This window comes from Trichosurus vulpecula, chromosome 3 (assembly GCF_011100635.1).
Source record: "Trichosurus vulpecula isolate mTriVul1 chromosome 3, mTriVul1.pri, whole genome shotgun sequence".
Lineage (NCBI taxonomy): Eukaryota > Metazoa > Chordata > Mammalia > Diprotodontia > Phalangeridae > Trichosurus > Trichosurus vulpecula.
In genome coordinates, this window is record NC_050575.1 from 102,567,000 (window position 1) to 102,585,609 (window position 18,610).

Below are 18,610 nucleotides of genomic sequence, written 5' to 3' on the forward strand. Positions count from 1 at the left end.
TATTAAAACGTTCCTAGCCTTTTCTGTCTCCCTTTCATGTTCCCAGGCTCAGGACCAGCTCCATCCCTATGGCTATATAAGGCTGATTCACTTTCTCCTTCACTCCCCCTGGTACTTTCCCACTCCCTGTTCCGCCCCTTTCCCCACCCCTCCTATCTGCCTATCTCTCCCCCCCTTCCTTTCTCACACATTCTTCTGCCTTGTATGGCCAGGGCCTGACAGGGGCGGGGTAAGGCTGGGCCTTGGGGCTACTGGGCTTGGCTGGGGCTGAGTCCTGCACTCACTCCTTCCCTGCTTCTGCCAAAACTGCTGCCTTCTCTACTCTCTCTACCCGGACCCCTGGAACCCAGGTAGGAGCTAGCCAGGCCCCTGCTTGGGACCAAAGGATGGGGGATCAAGGAGGGATGAGATGGTCCTGGGTCTGCAGGGAAAGTCTAGGAAGTATCTGAGGCTGGCCAGGCCTTCACAGAACATCATAGCCGAGAAGGTGCTTAGAGATCATTTGAGTTATACCTCTTAAGTGACAGATGAGGAAACTGAGGCCCACAGAAGGAAAGCTCATGGAAAGCTTAGACCTAGCACCAGGTCTCCTGACTCCCAGTCTGGGGCTCTCTCCATCCTAGTAAACTGAGGTTCCGCCCAGCTCCTGAGCTAATCCTGAAGCATGGAGGTGTTATAGTCATGTTAGCAATCCAGACTCGGGCACAGAGAAACAGTCCAGAGACAGGCATAAGTACTGCAGGGAAGCTAAGAGGAGAGATGAGCCCCTCCCTGTGGGCCACAGGAGTCCCTCTTTGGGGACTGGGGTCCAGACCTGGAAGGAGAAGGGGTACATGTTGGAAGATTCTCGTTAGCAGTGGGCTGTTGGTGTATCTCAAAGCTGGCTGGGAACTCAGAAGGCATATAGTCCAATGCATATTTGGGCAAGATCGCCTCTACAGAATCCCAGAAAGTGAAGAGCCTCCGCTAGAAGACGTTGCTGGGGATAGCTCTGAGAGTTGGCAATTCTTTCTTATAGTGATAGATAAACAGACAGATACAGAGATATCCCTGTAGAGAGTTACAGACTAGGGTTAAAGAGACTAAGGTTAAATCCATTTATATATAGATACACACATATACATATATATATATATATCAATAGATAAGGGACTAAGGTTAAATATATATGTGGTTAATTCCATATATCTATAGATAAGGGACTAAGGTTAAATCCAGATAGATATAAGATTAAATCCATATATCTAAATCAATCAATAAGGGGCTAAGGTTTATATGCGTTTGTATAGTATGTATGTGTATATACATATATATATATACACACACATATATATACATACACACACACACACACACACACATATATAATTAAATCCAAAGGACTTATATGTGTGTGTGTGTATGCATGAGTGTGTGTATACACATATATATAGTTAAATCCACGTATCTGTAGATAGGGAACTAAGGTTAAATTTCATCTATGAGCTATCTATATATCTATCATCTATATATAGCTCTATATAAGGTTAGATCCATATATCTGTATAGATAAGGGAGTAAGGTTAAATCCAGATAGATAGCTAGATTGATATAATAGATAAATCCAGATAGATAGATAGATAAACTGCATGTATATGGTTAAATCCTTGTATCTATAAATCTATTTCTATAGATAAGGGACTAAAGTTAAAGACAGACAGATAGATAGATAGACAGACAGACAGACAGATAGATAAAAGGTTAAATCCATATGTCTATCAGTTCCTTCCAACTGATGCAATCTGACTCCTTACAGATTTCACCTATTATTGCTCCTGGTTCTGTCTTCTGGGGCTAAGCAGTGTGAGTGAGTCTAATTGTTTCTTCATAGCTCGAGCGTCGTCACATCCCAGTTCAACTCAGCAAACATTTATTGACTGCCTTGTGTGTGACAAGAAGCTTTCTGGAGTGGGGCACACTAGGTTCAAGTTCTGCCCATGATAGTGTGACCCTGGGCAAGTTGCTTAACCTTTCAGTGCTCCGGACAACTCTTAAATTGCAACAACAACAAAGTGCCAAGCTGCATTGGTAGGAGTTTCTTGCCCAGGGAGCTCACCACTCCAGTTCCCATTCCCATCCTTCTTTATGCCAGGGCTGACAACTGTCTCCAGTGAGTTTTCCCTTTTTCATGCCAAACACCAGGTCTTACTCTCTTTTCCAACCTTTGAAAGTTTGTCTCTTCTAGCTACTCAGCTCAGAAAACATTTATTAACTAGATCTTGATCCTGCCCCCGGCCTACCTAAAGGACCAATCGTACATAGCTGCCTGCCCCGATCTTCCCTTCAGAGGTCACTTGTTGGGGCCCCATAGAGATCTCTTAATGACAATCACAGAATCTCAGCTGGAAGGGAAGGACCCCAAAAACCTAATCCAATTTCTCAATTCCCTTTCTTCCTACCCTCCTGTTCTTCTTTCCTTTCTTCTGCTTCTTTTTCTTTCCTCAGTCTTTTTCTTTGCTTTTTAGGAGGCATTCTCTAGCTTGCTCATTTTCACTTAGGCATTAACACACTATCTCTGCTTCTTTTGATGACGAGTTCTTTCATTTCCTCACATACAGTTTCCCCCTTCCCTCCATTATTTTCTTTCTTACTTTTGCTTTCTTTTGCTCCTTTAGCTCAAGCTGGATTAGCACCCCCCTCAACTTGAACTCATAGATTCAAGGTACACTGGATCTGAATTCCAAAGACTATAGCTTATGAGCCCCTATGAATGTGTTTACCTTTAACAGTCAGCCTGTTGACACCATTTGGCTTAAAGCAAAGATATTTGCTGAAAGAGTATCAGAAGAACCATAGCTACAAAACATTATTCCTATGAATCAGGGGTGCACTCTTCCACGACTACACATAATACCAGTGGAAAGAGTGAGCACATACATATCGTACATCAGTACGATATGTATGGTATCTGGAAGCTAAGGGACACAGGGGACCAAGTACTGGACCTGATCAGGAAGACCTGAGTTCAAATCCAGTCTCAGACACTATCTGGGAACCTGAACAAGTCACTTAACCATCTGTCCAGATCAGTTTGTCAGTTTCCTCATTTGTAAAGTGGGAGTAATATTGGCACTGACCTCTCAGGGTTATTATGAGGATAAAATGAGATACTTGTGAAATGCTCTGAAAATCTTCAAGTGCTATATAAATACTAGCTAGCTTAGAGTAGTAATAGCAGCGGACAGGTACACAGGGTAGCCATTCAGGCAGTTTACACACCAACACTGCAAGCCCTGGACATCTCTTTTCTCTTCTCATTGTGTCCTCATGTTGGTGGGTCACTCAGCAGGGCACCCTGGGATGTTCTTCTGTGAAGCTCAGCTCCTAAATCCCACAGCTCACAATCTTCAGAACTATCTGCCGACTCAGCTTATTCCTTAAAGACTGAGTCTAGCCCTCTAATCCATCAGGTTTGGTTGGGTCTGTCTCATTTTTGCTCTCATTCATTCTCTCATGTTTCTTTCCTCTTGATTTCTCTAACTTGTTCCTTTTTTCATTCCTTCTTATCTCTTGCTTGAGTTTTTTCTGGATTTTTCTTCCTCTCTTTCTCTCTCCCTCCCTCCCCCCTCCCTTTCCTCTCTCTTCCTCTCTCTCTCTCTCTCTCTCTCTCTCTCTCTCTCTCTCTCTCTCTCTCTCTCCCCCTGCTTGCTTACTCCTTTTTTTAACTTCTTTCTTTCTCTCCCTCAGTCTTTACCTTCCTCATTCTCTTATCCACATTCACTTGCTCTCTTTCTCCTCTGGTCTCACTGTGGTAGTCTTGCTTCCTTTTTCTCACTTGTTCTTTCTCTATCACTCCCACTCATCTCTTGTGTTCTCTCAATCTTTCGCACAGTCCCTCTTGGCTCTCCCATTAGCTCTATTCTTTCTCTAGCTAACTCATTCTCTTGTTCTTTACATCTCATTCCTTCTGTTTCATGTCCCCTGCCCCCATTTTCATATAGTCTGTTTAAAATTTTTTTTAATTTTATTGATTTTCAATTATATCCTTCTCCCTCCCTAACCAGCAAGCCATCTCTAATAACAAAGAATTCGGGGGGGGGGGGGAGAAGACAGAAAAAAAGCAGGACTTCAATAAAACTAACCAACACATCCACTGAGCCCATACTTATGCACTGTTATACAGTCATAGGTCTTTTACCCATGCAAAAAATGGAAGAAAATACATTATCTCCTTTCTTCTCTGGGGTCAAGCTTTGTCACTGTATTACCCCCGTTGACTCTTTTTGTTAACTGGCTCCCTCTCTTTTCTTTCTCCCTTGCTCCTCTTCAACCCCATTCTTCTTATTCTAGTTCAGGCAATAGCATATAGGATCTACTTTTTTCTCTAATACTTCAAGGACCTGTGATTTCACGAGCATGGATGTTCCCTTCACTAACTTGAACTGCATGTCTTAGTAGATGGTTTCTATGTTTAAAAAAAAGGCTTCTGGTGGGCCCCTAAACACACAGCAGATACACACACACACACACACACACACACACACACACACACGCACGCACGCACGCACGAGCACACGTTCCTCAGCTGCTAACTAAAGCCCTCCTGATAAGGGCCATCTTAGCCCATGCTCCCCTGGCCCAGTCACTGTGAACCCAGACTCCTCCACCCCGCAGTGAGGCAGCAGAAGAGGACTTTAGGGAAAACTACAAACACATAAGGATGAAGATGGTGACGATGATGCTATGCTTACTCTCACTAAACACTTCCAGCCTTTTCATTTTTACAGTCCTTAAACCATAAAGGTAGGAACACACAGACCCTTTTTTCATGGATAAACAAACAAAGCCATGGAGATTTAAATAACTTTGGATTATAGATTTTTCTTCTCTATTTACAGCTGGAAGGCACCTGGAAGACAACAACATCACAGAAAGGAAACTGAGGCCCAAAGAGGGGGAGAGACTTACCTAAGATCACAAAGCAAGTCAGTAATATATATATTATACTGGGGGAAAACTCTGGTTGGGAGTCAGCAGACCTGGCTTCTAATCCAGGCTTTGCTGTTTATTTCTTTATGACCTTGGATGAGTCACTTACTTTCACTGGACCTTAGTTTCATCCTGTAGAAATGATGGGGTTGGGCTAGATGGTCTGTAAGGTCCTGTCCAGCTTTAAATCTTATAATCCTCAGAGTCTCAGTCACTACACTTATCCCTTCCACGTCTATAACTCTTTCCTACAAAATCTTCCCATCCATTCTCTCCTTTACAACAGCCCTAGGAAGAAGAAGGGCTAGGGATTAATATATAATTATTAATAATATTAATCAATTGTTAAGTAATATTATTGCTTTAAGTATTACTGTTATTAATTATATCATTGATATTAATATTCCCATCTGACAGATGAAGCAGCAGGGAAGGGAAGTGACTTATCCAAGCTCCTAGAGTTAGGTGAGTGGCAAGAGGAGAAGCTGGATATCTTGGCTCCCAGATCCAGGCTTCTGCCCCTGCCCCGGCTGCAGATCCAGGCTAACGCACTGGATTGGGGGGCTGACTCCTGCCCCTTATACTAACTCCCTTTCTGACTCAAGTCCCTTCCTCTGTCCCTTAGTTTCCACACTGATAAAAGGGAGTTTGAGTCAGTGATTGCTAAGGACCCTTCTGGCTCCATGATCACGTAACTACCTCCGTCCGGCTCTGGAGTTAGGTCTCTGGGGAGCAAAGATTTCAGTCAACCCCTGTCCTAAAGGGATTTCCAATCTAAGCAGGATCTCAGGAGAAATGTAGTATTAACAGCCTGTTAGCAAAGCTACAGGACAGAGTTAGAGAGGCTGTGCATGCCACAGTCGGGAAGACCTGACACATAGTAGGTGAGTGACCCTGACCCTTGACCTTTCGGTGTCCTCGGCAGCCCTCTAAGACTCTAAGTTGCAGAGCCAGTGCTGACCTGCATTGGTATAGGGAATGTTTCAAATGGGAGCTGCCAACACCAGTGGAAGCACAAGACCAGGCCCTTTTTTCCATAGGATGGGGTTAATGAGGAAGGAGAAACAGATTTACCTTCTGTGGCTAGATGGTAGGGAGGGTTTGTGCCCTCACAAAAGAAGGGAAAACTGTAGCAGTCCTAGATAACTCCCTGGTACTTTAAACTCAACAAAGGGACCTGGGTTCAAATTTCACCTCTGATACTACCTGGGACTTCCAGTTGCAGGCTGCCCTCATTTCAGCCAGACAAGGGGATGTATTCTTTCTGGGCAAGAGAAAGCCTAAGAAAGTCATTGGGCTATGAAGTAGAGACTAGGAGGTGGGAGCAGGGCCTGAAAGTCAGAAGTAAACCTAACTTAGCTAGAGAGGGGATGAAAGCGCTGGATAATATTGGAGGAACATTATTGGATTTGGAGTCAAGAAATTTGGACTCAAATCTCAAATCTTCCATCAAACAACTTTCTCCTTCTTGAGTTCTCAGTTTCCTTATCTGTAAAATATAACTCACGGCCCCTGCCCTGCCTTTCCTTTAGAAACTTGGGAGGAAAGGGAGTTTGGAGTCTGTAGAGTATAAATCCCTTAAGAATGGGGATTGTTTTATTTGTGTTCATACAATGCCATAAACACAGTAGGTTCTTAATAAATGTACACTGAATTTAATCAAAGTAAATGGAATTTAATCAGTCAGTGACCAAAGTGCAAGGTCTGAAGAGGGTGGTTGTCAGAACCAATGGATGGGTTGGGTTCTGAATTCCCTGAGGAAGAGGCTAAAGTCACATAAAGCCTAGGGATGGAATTCTTAAATAGGCTGGGCTTCCAGCATCTCTGACCCCCTGGGGAACCTGAGAAGGGCCAGAAAATTCTTGCTTACTTGGGGGGTGAAAGGAGGTGGAAGGGGAAAGACCGGTGGGGCAGAAAAGGTCATGGGAGAGAACAAGCAAGGCCTCAAGGCAGCAATCCTTCGAAGTGAGCACCAGTTGTGTGTCAGGCCCTATGTTAGGCTTCGAGTGGGGAGGGACGAGTAAGGGGAATGACCCTAAAAATGGAAAATCTGACAATGTTACGTAAAATTTGGATTCAGTCAAAAGGCTGCACTTAAGGATCTAGAAGGCCACATGTGGCCTCAAGGCTGCAGGTTCCCCACCCCTGCCCCAGCTAAAAGGGAATTTAGAAGACATCTCATTTAGAGGAGGGAACTTGAAACTTAGTGAAGGGAAGGGATTTGCCTAAAGTCACATAGTATGTTAAAAGTCCCAGAACAGAACCGCCCTAACTTTTTAGAACTTTGATTTATGATGCTTTTTGTTACTTATACCTTAATCATTTTCTAGTATGGCTCTACCTGCCCCCCTCCCCCACTGTCCCTTACCATTAAATCTTCTCATTAACAAAACAGTTAACTATGATTGAACTGGGCATACCATTCCATGGCCATAGCCCTCCACTTCTCAGCTGAGAAGAGGGAATTCCTTATCTGTTTTCTGGGGTTCAGTTAATCTGAGGTCAGCTGCCTTTTAATGTAGTTTTCATTTACATTATTATAGTCATTGAATACATTTTTCTCCAGATTCTGCTTACTTTGCCCAGCACCAATTTATACAAGTCTTCCCATTTGTCCAAATTCTCCCAAATCATAATTTCTTCTAGCACCCATATATCCTGTTACATTCCTATATCGGTTTGTTCAGCCATTCTCCAATTTGTGGGCATCTCATTTCTGTTTTATTTCCCCTCACAAAAAAGTGCTGTGATTAATATTTTGGCATATGTAGAACCTTTTTATCTTTAGCTTCTGTGTGGGTTACTTGCTGAGGCTTGGGATCTGTCAAAGAACATGAACAGTCGCATCATATTTCTTACGTAATTCCCAAATTACTTGCCAGAATGATTGGACTAATTCACAGCAGTAATACAACAGTATTAATGTGCCTCTCTCTTCATTGACTATTTCTACCTATTACCAGCTCTAGTGCCAAATTATTTTCCCATCTGTATTTTTTCCAATTTGTATTTTTTTTTTGCAGGGGGGAAGGCAGGGTAATTGGGATTAAGTGACTTGCCCAAGGTCACACAGCTAGTAAGTGTGTCAAGTGTCTGAGGCCGCATTTGAACTCAGGTCCTCCTGACTCCAGGGCCGGTGCACCACCTAGCTGCCCCCAATTTGTATTAACCAGAAAGGCATCATCTAGCAGTATTTTCCTTAGATGTCGCTCCCCTCCTAAATAAACTCCTAGTGGCTCCCTACAGGCTCTAAGATAAAACTCTTCTGTTTGGCTTTTAAAGTCCTTCACAATCAGACCTCAACCTATCTTTCTAGCACATCTATATCTATATCTATATATATCTATATCTATATCTATATATCTAGATATGTATATATCTAGATATATAGAGAACGAGAGAGATATGTATGTGTGTAAGTGTATGTGTATGTGTACATGTGTATGTAGGCCCAATAGGCCTAATTCCATTTTATCTTCCCTCTTCGTGGCTATGCCCAGGCCTCAATACTGGAATTCATGCCCTCCTCACCTCCACTTCACGGAAAACCTCTTCTTTCTTTCTTTTTTTTTAATTAATTTTTAGTTTTCAACATTCACTTCCAGAAGATTTTGAGTTCTAAATATTGCCCCCCTCCCCAAGATGGTGTGCAATCTGATATAGGCTCTACATATGCATTCATATTGAACCTGTTTTCACATTAGATTATAAAGAAGAATTAGAACCAATGGGAGAAACCACGAGAAGGAAGAAACAAAAAAGAGAGGGCAAATAGTATGCTGCGATCTGCATTCAGACTCCATAGTTCTTTTTCTGGATGTGGACAATATTTTCCATCATGAGTCTTTTGGAGTTGTCTTAGGTCCTTGCATTGCTGAGAAGAGCTAAGTCTGTCAAAGCTGGTCATCACACGATGTTACTGTTACTCTGTACGATGATCTCCTGGTTCTGCTCACTTCAGTCAGCATCAGTTTATATGTCTTTCCAGGGAAAACCTCTTCTTTCAAGACCCATCAAATTCCTCATCTTCCACCTGCTAATTCCCTCACTCCCTTGTATTTGTGTCCTATTGACGCGTATACTTGTTGTCTTTCCCTATAGAATGGAAGTTTATTGCGAGTAGGGATTACTCAATTCTTTATATTCTTATCTACCCGAACTTGACACATAGTAGGCATTTGATAAATGCTCACCGATTGATTGTTTTCACTGTCTATAGATCCTTGACATATTTTTAAATTTTTACTATTATCTTTTGCTTTTATATCATCTTCATTTCAAAATAATCCCAACAAAAAAATAAAATAGAAATCAAAAAGGAGGTGAGGGTGAGGAAGCACTTCAGCCAAACTAACCCGGCCCACATCCATGGTCCACCACCTCTACAAAGCAGAAGAGAAGTGTATTTTCTTTTCTCTTCTGAGGGCCAAGCTTGTTTGTTACAATGACCCTTAATGCTAAATTCTTGAAGGAATTCTGTCTGCCCAAGCAGGAGCTGCGGAGGCAGAAACCTTGGGCTAGAATGAGAATGAGAAAACACCGGGGACAGTAATCACATTCTTGTCTGTAAGACAAGAGTGCAGGCTGTTCTTGAACCAATGTTAGGTAATGTCAAGATTATTACCCCTATTTTATAGCGGAAATGAGGTCCAAAGAGAGGAAGCAATTTGCCAGACATCCTAGAGCTGACAGCCAGGGCTGGGTTCTGTCTTCCAGGGAATTTAGACTTGATGCTACCTCAGTGAAGGCTCACCTTTGATGATTTCTGACATGGGCCTCACAGTCCCTAAGTGGCTCAGGCCCTTGGGGAAGGATTTCAGGCTGGAGTGTCCTAGGAGAGGGCCCTCAAGGGTCCCAGGCTGCAGTGCTCCCCCCCAACCCCCTCCTCCTGGCTCCTGGGCCCCGGGAGAAAGCAGGATTACCCAGGCCGTGGGTGGGAGAGGAAGAAGAGAGTTGCTCAAAAGGGCAGGAATGTCAAGAATGCAGAGGAGAATAGAGAAGGGGAATGAAGGAGGAGGGGAGGGGAAAGAGAGAAAAAGAAAGAATTGGAGTGGAGGAGAAAAGAGAGGAGGAGATAAGAGCCTGCAGACCACAGAAAGGGAGGGTATGGAAACTTTCAGCCTCCCTGGTTCAGTCTGGCTGGATCCTCCTGTGTCTAGAGGGACGGACAGACAGACAGACAGACAGAGACACACACACACACACACACACACACACACACACACACTTCTTGTCCTTAAAGCCCTCTCAATACCAATTCAGCCAGCCAATATATATCATATTATGAACCTACTGTGCTCCTGGCCCTACTACATACCCATGAGAGACACAAAAATAGAAAAGCTTTAAGACAGGAGATCCTACCCTCCGGAAACTCGCCTTTCTAATAATGATGGGGGCGGGGCGGGGGATACAAAAGTACAAATAACTCCTACAGGAAAGGAAATGAGATAAGTCCAGAGAAAAAGTCCAAATTCTGAGAAATGTGATTTTTTTCAACTGTCTGTGAGGGGAAGAAGGTGGGGAGAGGACTAGCTGCAATTTGTTACAGGCTTCATGAGACAGGTAACACCTGAGTTGGGCCTTGAAGGGAAGGAAGGATTTTAACAACAGGCCCATTAGTTAGAGTGTTGGACTTTGGAGTCTTGAGTTCAAACGCAGCCTCATATACTTACTAGCTGTATCGCCCTGGACAAGTCAGTTCACTCTGTGCCTCAGTTTCCTCAACTGTAAAGCGATATAATACTAGCATCTACCTCCCAGAGTTGTTGCGAGGATCAAATGAGATAATATTTACAAAGTGCTTTGTAAACAAAGTGTTCAAGTGTTGTTGTCGAGTCATTTTCAGTTGTGTCCTACTCGTGACCCCATTTGGGGTTTTCTTGGTAAAGATACTGGAGTGATTTGCCATTTCCTTCTCCAGCTCATTTTACAGATGAGGAAACTTGAGACAAACAGGGTTAAGTGACTTGCCCAGGGTCACACGGCTAATAAGTGCCCAAGGACAGATTTGAATTCAGGTCTTCCTGACTTCAGGCTGGGCACTCTATCCCCTGCACCACTTAACTGCCTAAATTGCTATGTAAATGCTAGCTATTATTATTAACAAGGGGGTCAGGTCAGAATATGGGGGCAGGGTTGTAGGGATCAAAGGCACAGAGATACAAGATGGCAGACTAAGAATGAGGGACAAGAGAGGGGTCCGGTTGACCTAAAAAGCAGTGGAAGGGAGTGGTCTGTGATGAGGCTAGATCAAGTGTGCATTAAGGCCAGATCCAGATACAGGGAAGACCTTGAATATCAGACTAAGGAATTTGCTTATATTTCATTCAGTAGAAATTGGGGTGCCTCCTGGAAGTTTTCAACAGTGGTCATGCCCTCTGAGGTGTCTTCCAGGTCATGATGATACTGGTGGTGCCTTAGGAAAGTTTCTTTCCATGTGAAAGATGAATTGGAGAAGGGATAGACTAGATACAGAGAAAGTAGTCAGGAAGCTGTTGCAACGGTGTCAGGAAGAAAAGATGGGAGGCACTATGGGAATGGAGGAAGGCATCGACTGGTTATATTGTGGATGTGGAAACAACAGGACTTGGCACCTAAGTGGACTGTAGTGGGGAGGTCAATCAGAGAGGGAAGGGTCAAAGATGACTGAGAGTTAACAAGCTTGGATGATGCCAACAGAGAGGGAGAAGTTGGGGGAATGATAGGTTTAGGGAAGGAAAATCAATTCAGTTTTAGACTTAGGATTATAGATCCAGAACTGGAAGACATCTCAGAGGGCATCTAGTCTAGTCCCCTGATCCTACAGAAGCAGAAACTGAAGCCCAGAGGGTTAAATGACTTGCCAGTGGTCACACAACACAGGTGTTACTAGTGGTAGAATTTGAACCTAGGTTGAGTTTGAGGTTACCAGAGGAGATATCCAGGATAACAAACTTTCCCTGCTTCCCTGAAGACATAAATGGCAGACGTGGAGAAAGCCACACATGGCGGGTCAGGGTCATGGTACACAAAAAGTCAGAGCATTCAAATGTCTCTGCAGGGCTTTTCAGATCAAGCCAACCTTTTCATCCTGGTACTGAGGGACCTTAATGATAGCTAATGGCTAGGATTTACGTACTGCTTTAAGATTTATAAAGTACTTCCCAAATATCTCATTTCATCTTCACAGTGACCCTAAGGTATGTGCCATTATTATCTCCAATTTACAGATGAGGAAACTGAGGCTGAGAGGGGTTAAATGACCTGCCCAGGGTCTCACAGCTTAAGTTGGTATCTTTTCGACACCAAGTCCAGCACCCTATCCACTATGACACCTAACTTCCCCTTGTCTTTGAAGGCAGAGACCATTTGGAGTTTTTTGTCTTTGCATCCCCAGTGCCTAGCACACAGCACATGAGTCAGTGAATTTTAAAAGCATTTATTGGACACTCGCTAATGGCCCAAGCACAGAGCTGTGCACTGGGGATGCCAATACAAAAGCCAAAAATGGTCCCTGCCTTCCAGAAGCTTACTTTCTTATTAATAAGGGGAGACCGTACATAGAGGAACGGTGGCCTGGGGCAGGGGTGGGGAACCTGCTGTAAAACTTGGACTCTATCAAAGGGCTGTACTTGAAAACTAGAGGGCCACATGTGGCCCCCACCCGTGGCCTGGGGAGAAGTATTTTGGATTGGAAAGTTACCAGGATGGTGCTATAGAGGAGCAGACTAGTGGACTGATAGCCTCTTTCCAACAGCAATGACAGTACTGATTTGATTGTGGTCCTAGAACTGGAAATTGGAAGGAGTAAGGGGGGTGGGGGCGGGGCAGGGGGAAGGAGCAGATTGAGGATCGGTGGTTGAGAAGCTCCCCAGCTAAAAGGGTTAAATCTTTCTAAGCATTTGCTGGAGCAGGAGGAGGAAGGGTTAGCTAGAAATTAACATGAGCATATAGGCACTTAATAAATGTTTCTTGTAAAGTACATAGAAAGAATAACCACAAAGCAATATAAAATGAATGTCACAAAGTTACCAAGAACTAGGACAGCCCCAGAGACCAGACATGAGGAGACAGCCCTCCTTCCAGCAGCTCCTTTCCAGAGGTGGGAGGGCTGTTTCAAAGAGTTTTCTTTTTCTTATGTATTGATCCGTTTTCCTGATTTTTTTTTCCTTTTAGAAAATTCTTTATTCTGTGGGACTGGGAGGGAATATGGGGAATTTAGGCAGTGTAAAAATAACTAACACTGAAATGTTAACTTTAAAAATAAACAAAGGCTTGTGGCTTATCCCTGGAAAAGCGATATATATGAACATGCACCTTCTCTCCCTTCTTGGCTGAGGTGGGGGACCAAGGACAGGGAATCCTGCATACACTGTCAGAATGGGCTGACAGAGTAACTTCATTTCACTAAACTGCTTTTTCCCCTGTATTTTGTTTTGTTTTGTCAAAAGAGACAGTTAACTGAGTGGGGAGGGAGAGGGATCTATTCAGAAATTAAGGTTATGTTAAAAGAAAATGTATCGATTAAAAAAATACTTTTATCAGTGCTAAAGTCTTTGCCAGGATTGACCCACACCTGTGCTGAGCTTCTCCCCTCTCTTTCAGGGCATTCCCTCCCTCTGCCCTCCAAACACACACACTCTCTCTCTCTCTCTCTCTCTCTCTCTCTCTCTCTCTCTCTCTCTTTCTCATTACTGGGACAGTACATGGAAGGAGACCTCATTGAACCTTGGAGACATCTGGTCAAGGGAAGGCCCTCTGGAGGTGGTGGGACCTTGAATGCTGAATGTTCTCATCCCCTCCCTCTTCCCTTGCCCTCACAGGCACACCCCTCCCAAGAAGCCAAGATGTCAAGCAAACGGGCCAAGGCTAAGACCACAAAGAAACGTCCCCAGAGGGCTACGTCCAATGTTTTTGCCATGTTCGACCAGTCTCAGATTCAGGAATTCAAGGAGGCCTTCAACATGATTGACCAGAATCGAGATGGATTCATTGACAAAGAGGACCTCCATGACATGCTGGCCTCCCTCGGTAAGAGCCACTGAGGCTGATGAATGCCCAAGGCTTCTGTCAGAGCAGCTGGAACCAATTCAAAGAACCAGAAGGAAACTTAGAGGCTCCCAGGATCTCTTGACTCCAAATTTGGCGCTCTTTCTGCTATATTACAAGTTCTAATCTTCATAGTGTGACTGTAGCCAAGTCCTTTCCCCATTCTTGGCCTACGTTCCCTCATCTGTAAAACAAGGGACTTGGACTTGGTGACCTCTAAGGTCTATTCTAACTCTAAATCTATAATTTTATGGTCCTTTAAGAAGCTTCTAGCTTAGAGAAGGAGATGAATGTCTGGAGTCATGGCTTTTTTCCTTTAAACATTTTTTTTATTTTTATTTAGTTGATGCCTTTTTTTTCATATCAGAGTCATTTTGGGATATATTGCTTCCCCGCCTCCCACTCCCCAAAGCCAACGAGTTTTCCCTTGTAACACAGTAAAACAGGTAAACAAAAGTGACATATCTATCAAATGATCTGAGAATGTATGCAACCTTGAGAATGTATCCAACACTCAGTACCCATATAGTCCCCTCCCATCTCTTTCAGAAAATAAGGGAGGTGCACTGGCCATGATTTTTAGCCTAGTAATCTGACTCCAAATCCAAGAAGCTCACAGCTAGAAAGCTGAGATCCAAGAACAGGAGCTGAGAATCTTGTATCCTTGTCCATGGCCCAGCCCCTAGCAAAAGCCTGGGAACCCCAGAGTGCTGGGGTTGCAGCCTGGCTCGGGAAGAAGGGAGATAAGAGCAGAGGGAGTCAAGAGTTCCCAGCCCAGGGATTTGGGAAACCACAAGATTACAGAATTTAGGACTGAGAGGAACCTTAGAAATTGTCTGCTCCTTTTTTAAATTATTTTTTTTAATTTTAGGTAAAGGAAGTAAGATCTGGAGGGGTTAAAAGTCTTGCCTAAGGTCCCACCAGTAGGAAACAGCAGAACTAAGATCTGAACTGGGGTCCCCGTTTCTAAATCTATTGTTCTTTCTATACTGTCCCACTGTCTTAAGACATAGGTAGAGGGGCAGCTAAGTGGCGCAGTGAGTAGAGCATGGGCCCTGGAGTCAGGAGGACCTGAGTTCAAATCTGGCCTCAGACACTTGACACACTTACTAGCTGTATGACCTTGGAAAAGTCACTTAACCCCAACTGCCCTGCCAAAAAAAAAAAGACTTAGGTAGGGGTGAAGGGTGTCTGGGACCCTCAGAATAAGAGGTTGAGGAACTTTGGCTGAAGGGAAGGGATGGTGGACAAAGATAGGGATGGAAAGAGTGGGGCTAAGGACTGGAGTTATCCCATGCAAGTAAGATGGAGACAGAAATGAGGAGGCCCCAGGGGTATCTGGCTTACAGTATATATGTACCCCACACAGGGAAGAACCCCACAGATGAATACTTGGAAGGGATGATGAGTGAGGCCCCTGGGCCTATCAATTTTACCATGTTCCTGACCATGTTTGGAGAGAAGCTGAATGGGACGGACCCTGAGGATGTTATCCGAAATGCCTTCGCCTGCTTTGATGAGGAGGCCTCAGGTCAGCTGGTCTACCGTACCTTGGGGATTCAGGGCAGGACCTCACCCTTGCCTAATATCCTAGCTGACCCTGTGGGAACTTGGAATTCAGCAAGCAACTGAAGGGGAGAGTTCTATGTCCCTTGGACATTTCAGGTCTTCCAGTTCTAAGCTCTTCAGAAGTGGCCAATCTCAAGTCTACCTTGAAATCTGGACATCAAGGAGCTAGATGGGCAAAGGGCTCATCTGAAGAACCTAATACTACCCACTGCCTCTTAGTGAACTTAAATCAAAGCCCTAAACCTAGGAATAGATTCTCCCATTGCCTTTTTAGGAGTGGGGCAGGGGGCAGGAATCCTAGATCTATGATTTCACTGGTATGTGGAACAAACTCCTGGCACCAATAAAGATGGTAGACTTATCTGTAACTTAATCTTAGAGAGCTGTCTAGGGCAATTCCCATTCCTATAGTACTAGGTAAGAACCACACAGACCATCCCACTGCCTTGTTTCTCCCATAGAGAGGCCTCACAGATGTCTCTGTTTCTTTCTCTCACTTCCTCTCTCTGGTCCCGTCCCCAGGAGTCATCCATGAGGACCACCTTCGGGAGCTGCTCACCACCATGGGTGACCGATTCACAGATGAGGAGGTGGATGAGATGTACCGAGAGGCCCCCATCGACAAGAAGGGCAACTTCAACTACGTGGAGTTCACCCGGATCTTGAAGCACGGGGCCAAAGACAAGGATGACTAATCACACCCTCCAGTCCTCTTGCCCACCACACCCTTCCCACCCCACTGCCACCTTCCATGCTCCTCATGCCCCTTGCATTCCACACAGCTGCCATGTACCATGAAGGTTGATGAGCTCTTGCCTGGCCCTAGGTCTGACACATTTGAAGAGCAAGAAGGCTGAGCACCTGGGCTTTGGGGATGAGTTTCCCTTGGCTCTTGTCAAAGGGAACAGGACCTCAGGCCTTTAGCTTGCCTGAAGGGATATTCAGGGGAAGGTGGATCTCTTCCTTGGCAAGTACCAATCCTGGGCTCCAGGAGACATTTGCTTCACAGCTTATCCACCACACACTATAGTCCAAGGCCCCAAATAAGGGAAGGACCAGTCCAAGTCATCTGACCAAAGTTGACCACCTGCCCCCTTTTCCATTGGCCTTCAGGGACCAACTTTCCTTCAGCCCCAGTCTTTTGCCACTGCCTCATCTGGTTATTGTGGCCTCTTTCGTGGTGACACATTCCTTATTCTTACAGGGGACCCTAAAACATTCCTCCTTCTCTTTTGTGTCCCCTGCACACACCCTGCCCCTTCAACATCATTCACTTGCCTCACTGAAGGTACACAGAGGAAAGGAGCATGGCACAAACACCCTGTTCAGCTTCCAGACGGGGGTTCCAGTGGGTGTCCAAAGAAGTGTATCTTATTGGGTATGCACCCATGCATGTCAAATCAAAGCAAGTGTGTGGCTTGTGTGAATCCATGTGTATGTGTGATTATATGTTTATGTACATATATATCTGTGTAATGTAATGTGTTCAGGTGCATGTGTTTAACACTTACTTAACTTAACACTGACTTTAGATTTTGGGAAGAAAGAGAAAGAAAGACTACCCAAAATAGAAGACACTAGCCTAAGTTGCCTCAGTTCTTCTCTATGCAGTGGAGGGGGTAAGGAATGGGGAGCGTTGCTCATCTGGAATTTCAAGGTCAGGTGCTTGGCGGATGGGGATGGGATTGCTCCAAAGGCTGGATCCTGGCATCTTTACTGTAGCCCATCCGATCCCACTCCCCTGCTCTGGCAGTTTCCTAGATCCCCTGCCCAAAGACCCGTTGTCCCCCTGACCTATAACCCCTATTACTACAGACACTCCTTCCCTTTCTATTCCATTCTCTGAAAATCCTGTTACTTTTGTCTCTACCTCCATACTCTAGAAGAAAAAAAAGAAGCCAGGACTTGGGTTCAAATCTGTTTTGGTATTTGCTATCTGTGACTTTTTTTAGCCAAGTCTCATTTTTCCCTCCTGTCTTCTCAGCTAGAAAAGGTGTTGTACTAAGATAGCAGTCTCAAATTGTGGTCTGAGCACCCACCCTTCCCTCTTTGCCCCTTCCTCCTCCTCCCCCCTCCATGGTCAAAACTATTTTCATAATAATACTGACATTTTACTACAATACAGTAAATAGCAATAGACATAAAAAACAAAACAAAACAAAAGCTCTTTGAGGACCTCAAAGATTTTTAAGAGTGTAATAGGGTCCTTAGACTAAAAAGTTTGAAAACCACTATATGAGGGGCCCTTCCAAGCCCAGTGAAATTCTTTGATCCCTCTCCTGACCCTTTACAAGGGAAAAGTCCTTATGACAACCAGACTAGGGATTCTATGATTGTAAGCCTTTAAGAAGGGAACCCCAGTTTGCTTGGTTCTCTCTAAACCAGGTGAACCTTTTCCAAGTGCCTCCACAGGCCCTGCACTTGGACTTCTTTCTGCCCTGACATCTCAAAGGTATAATGATTGGCCCTGGCAAGGAGGTGAGAGCCCTAACTTCCTGATCTGTGTCTCTATCTCCCCCTGTGATCCTCTTCCCCTCATTTTTTCTGTTTGGAACAAGCCTAGAGCTGGAAATCAGGACCTGAATTCAAGTACTAAGAATTACTTTCTTTGCGACCTTCCCCTCTATGGGCCTCCCTATAAAATTGTAAGGGCTAGAAAAGTTGATCTCTGAAGGCAGAGATATAGTTATCCTTATGTCTACCACTAGCATCTGTGCTTGCCAAAAAAGCAGAGTACAACCAAATTCCACTCAGGCCTAAGCTATTATACTCTCTTTACCATGGGAGCAGGTGGGCCTAAAATTTCTCAGAGTTGGAAAACTGAGGCCCAGAGAAGGAAAGGGATTTGCCTACAGTCACACAGCAAGTCAGAGGTAGAGCTTGGAAGCCAGGACACTCAATCAACAATTACTAAAGGCCTATCTGCCTGGCCCTGTGCTAAACCCCAGGGTATGAAGATAAAAGTGAGACAGGCCCTATCCTCAGAACCACATGGATGGTAGAAATTAGATCTACCCTCCTCCCATTTTACAGATGAGGAAAC

At 44.4% G+C, this 18,610-nt stretch overlaps 1 protein-coding gene across 2 annotated transcripts; it reads left to right on the top strand.

Annotated features, from left to right (window-relative positions):
• The first annotated feature begins 228 nt into the window (after nt 1-228).
• On the top strand, nt 229-17,153 carry MYL9 (myosin light chain 9). Of its 2 annotated transcripts, XM_036752351.1 has the most exons (5): nt 229-350; nt 4,878-4,964; nt 13,773-13,980; nt 15,368-15,529; nt 16,090-17,153. In XM_036752351.1, the coding sequence occupies exons 3-5, from the start codon at nt 13,797-13,799 to the stop codon at nt 16,260-16,262; spliced, it is 519 nt and encodes a 172-aa protein (XP_036608246.1). In that variant the 5' UTR covers nt 229-350; nt 4,878-4,964; nt 13,773-13,796; the 3' UTR covers nt 16,263-17,153. The 2 variants fall into 2 exon arrangements, with proteins under 2 accessions (XP_036608246.1, XP_036608247.1); XM_036752352.1 differs by lacking the exon at nt 4,878-4,964 and having other exon boundaries at nt 268-350.
• The last annotated feature ends 1,457 nt before the right edge of the window (nt 17,154-18,610 follow it).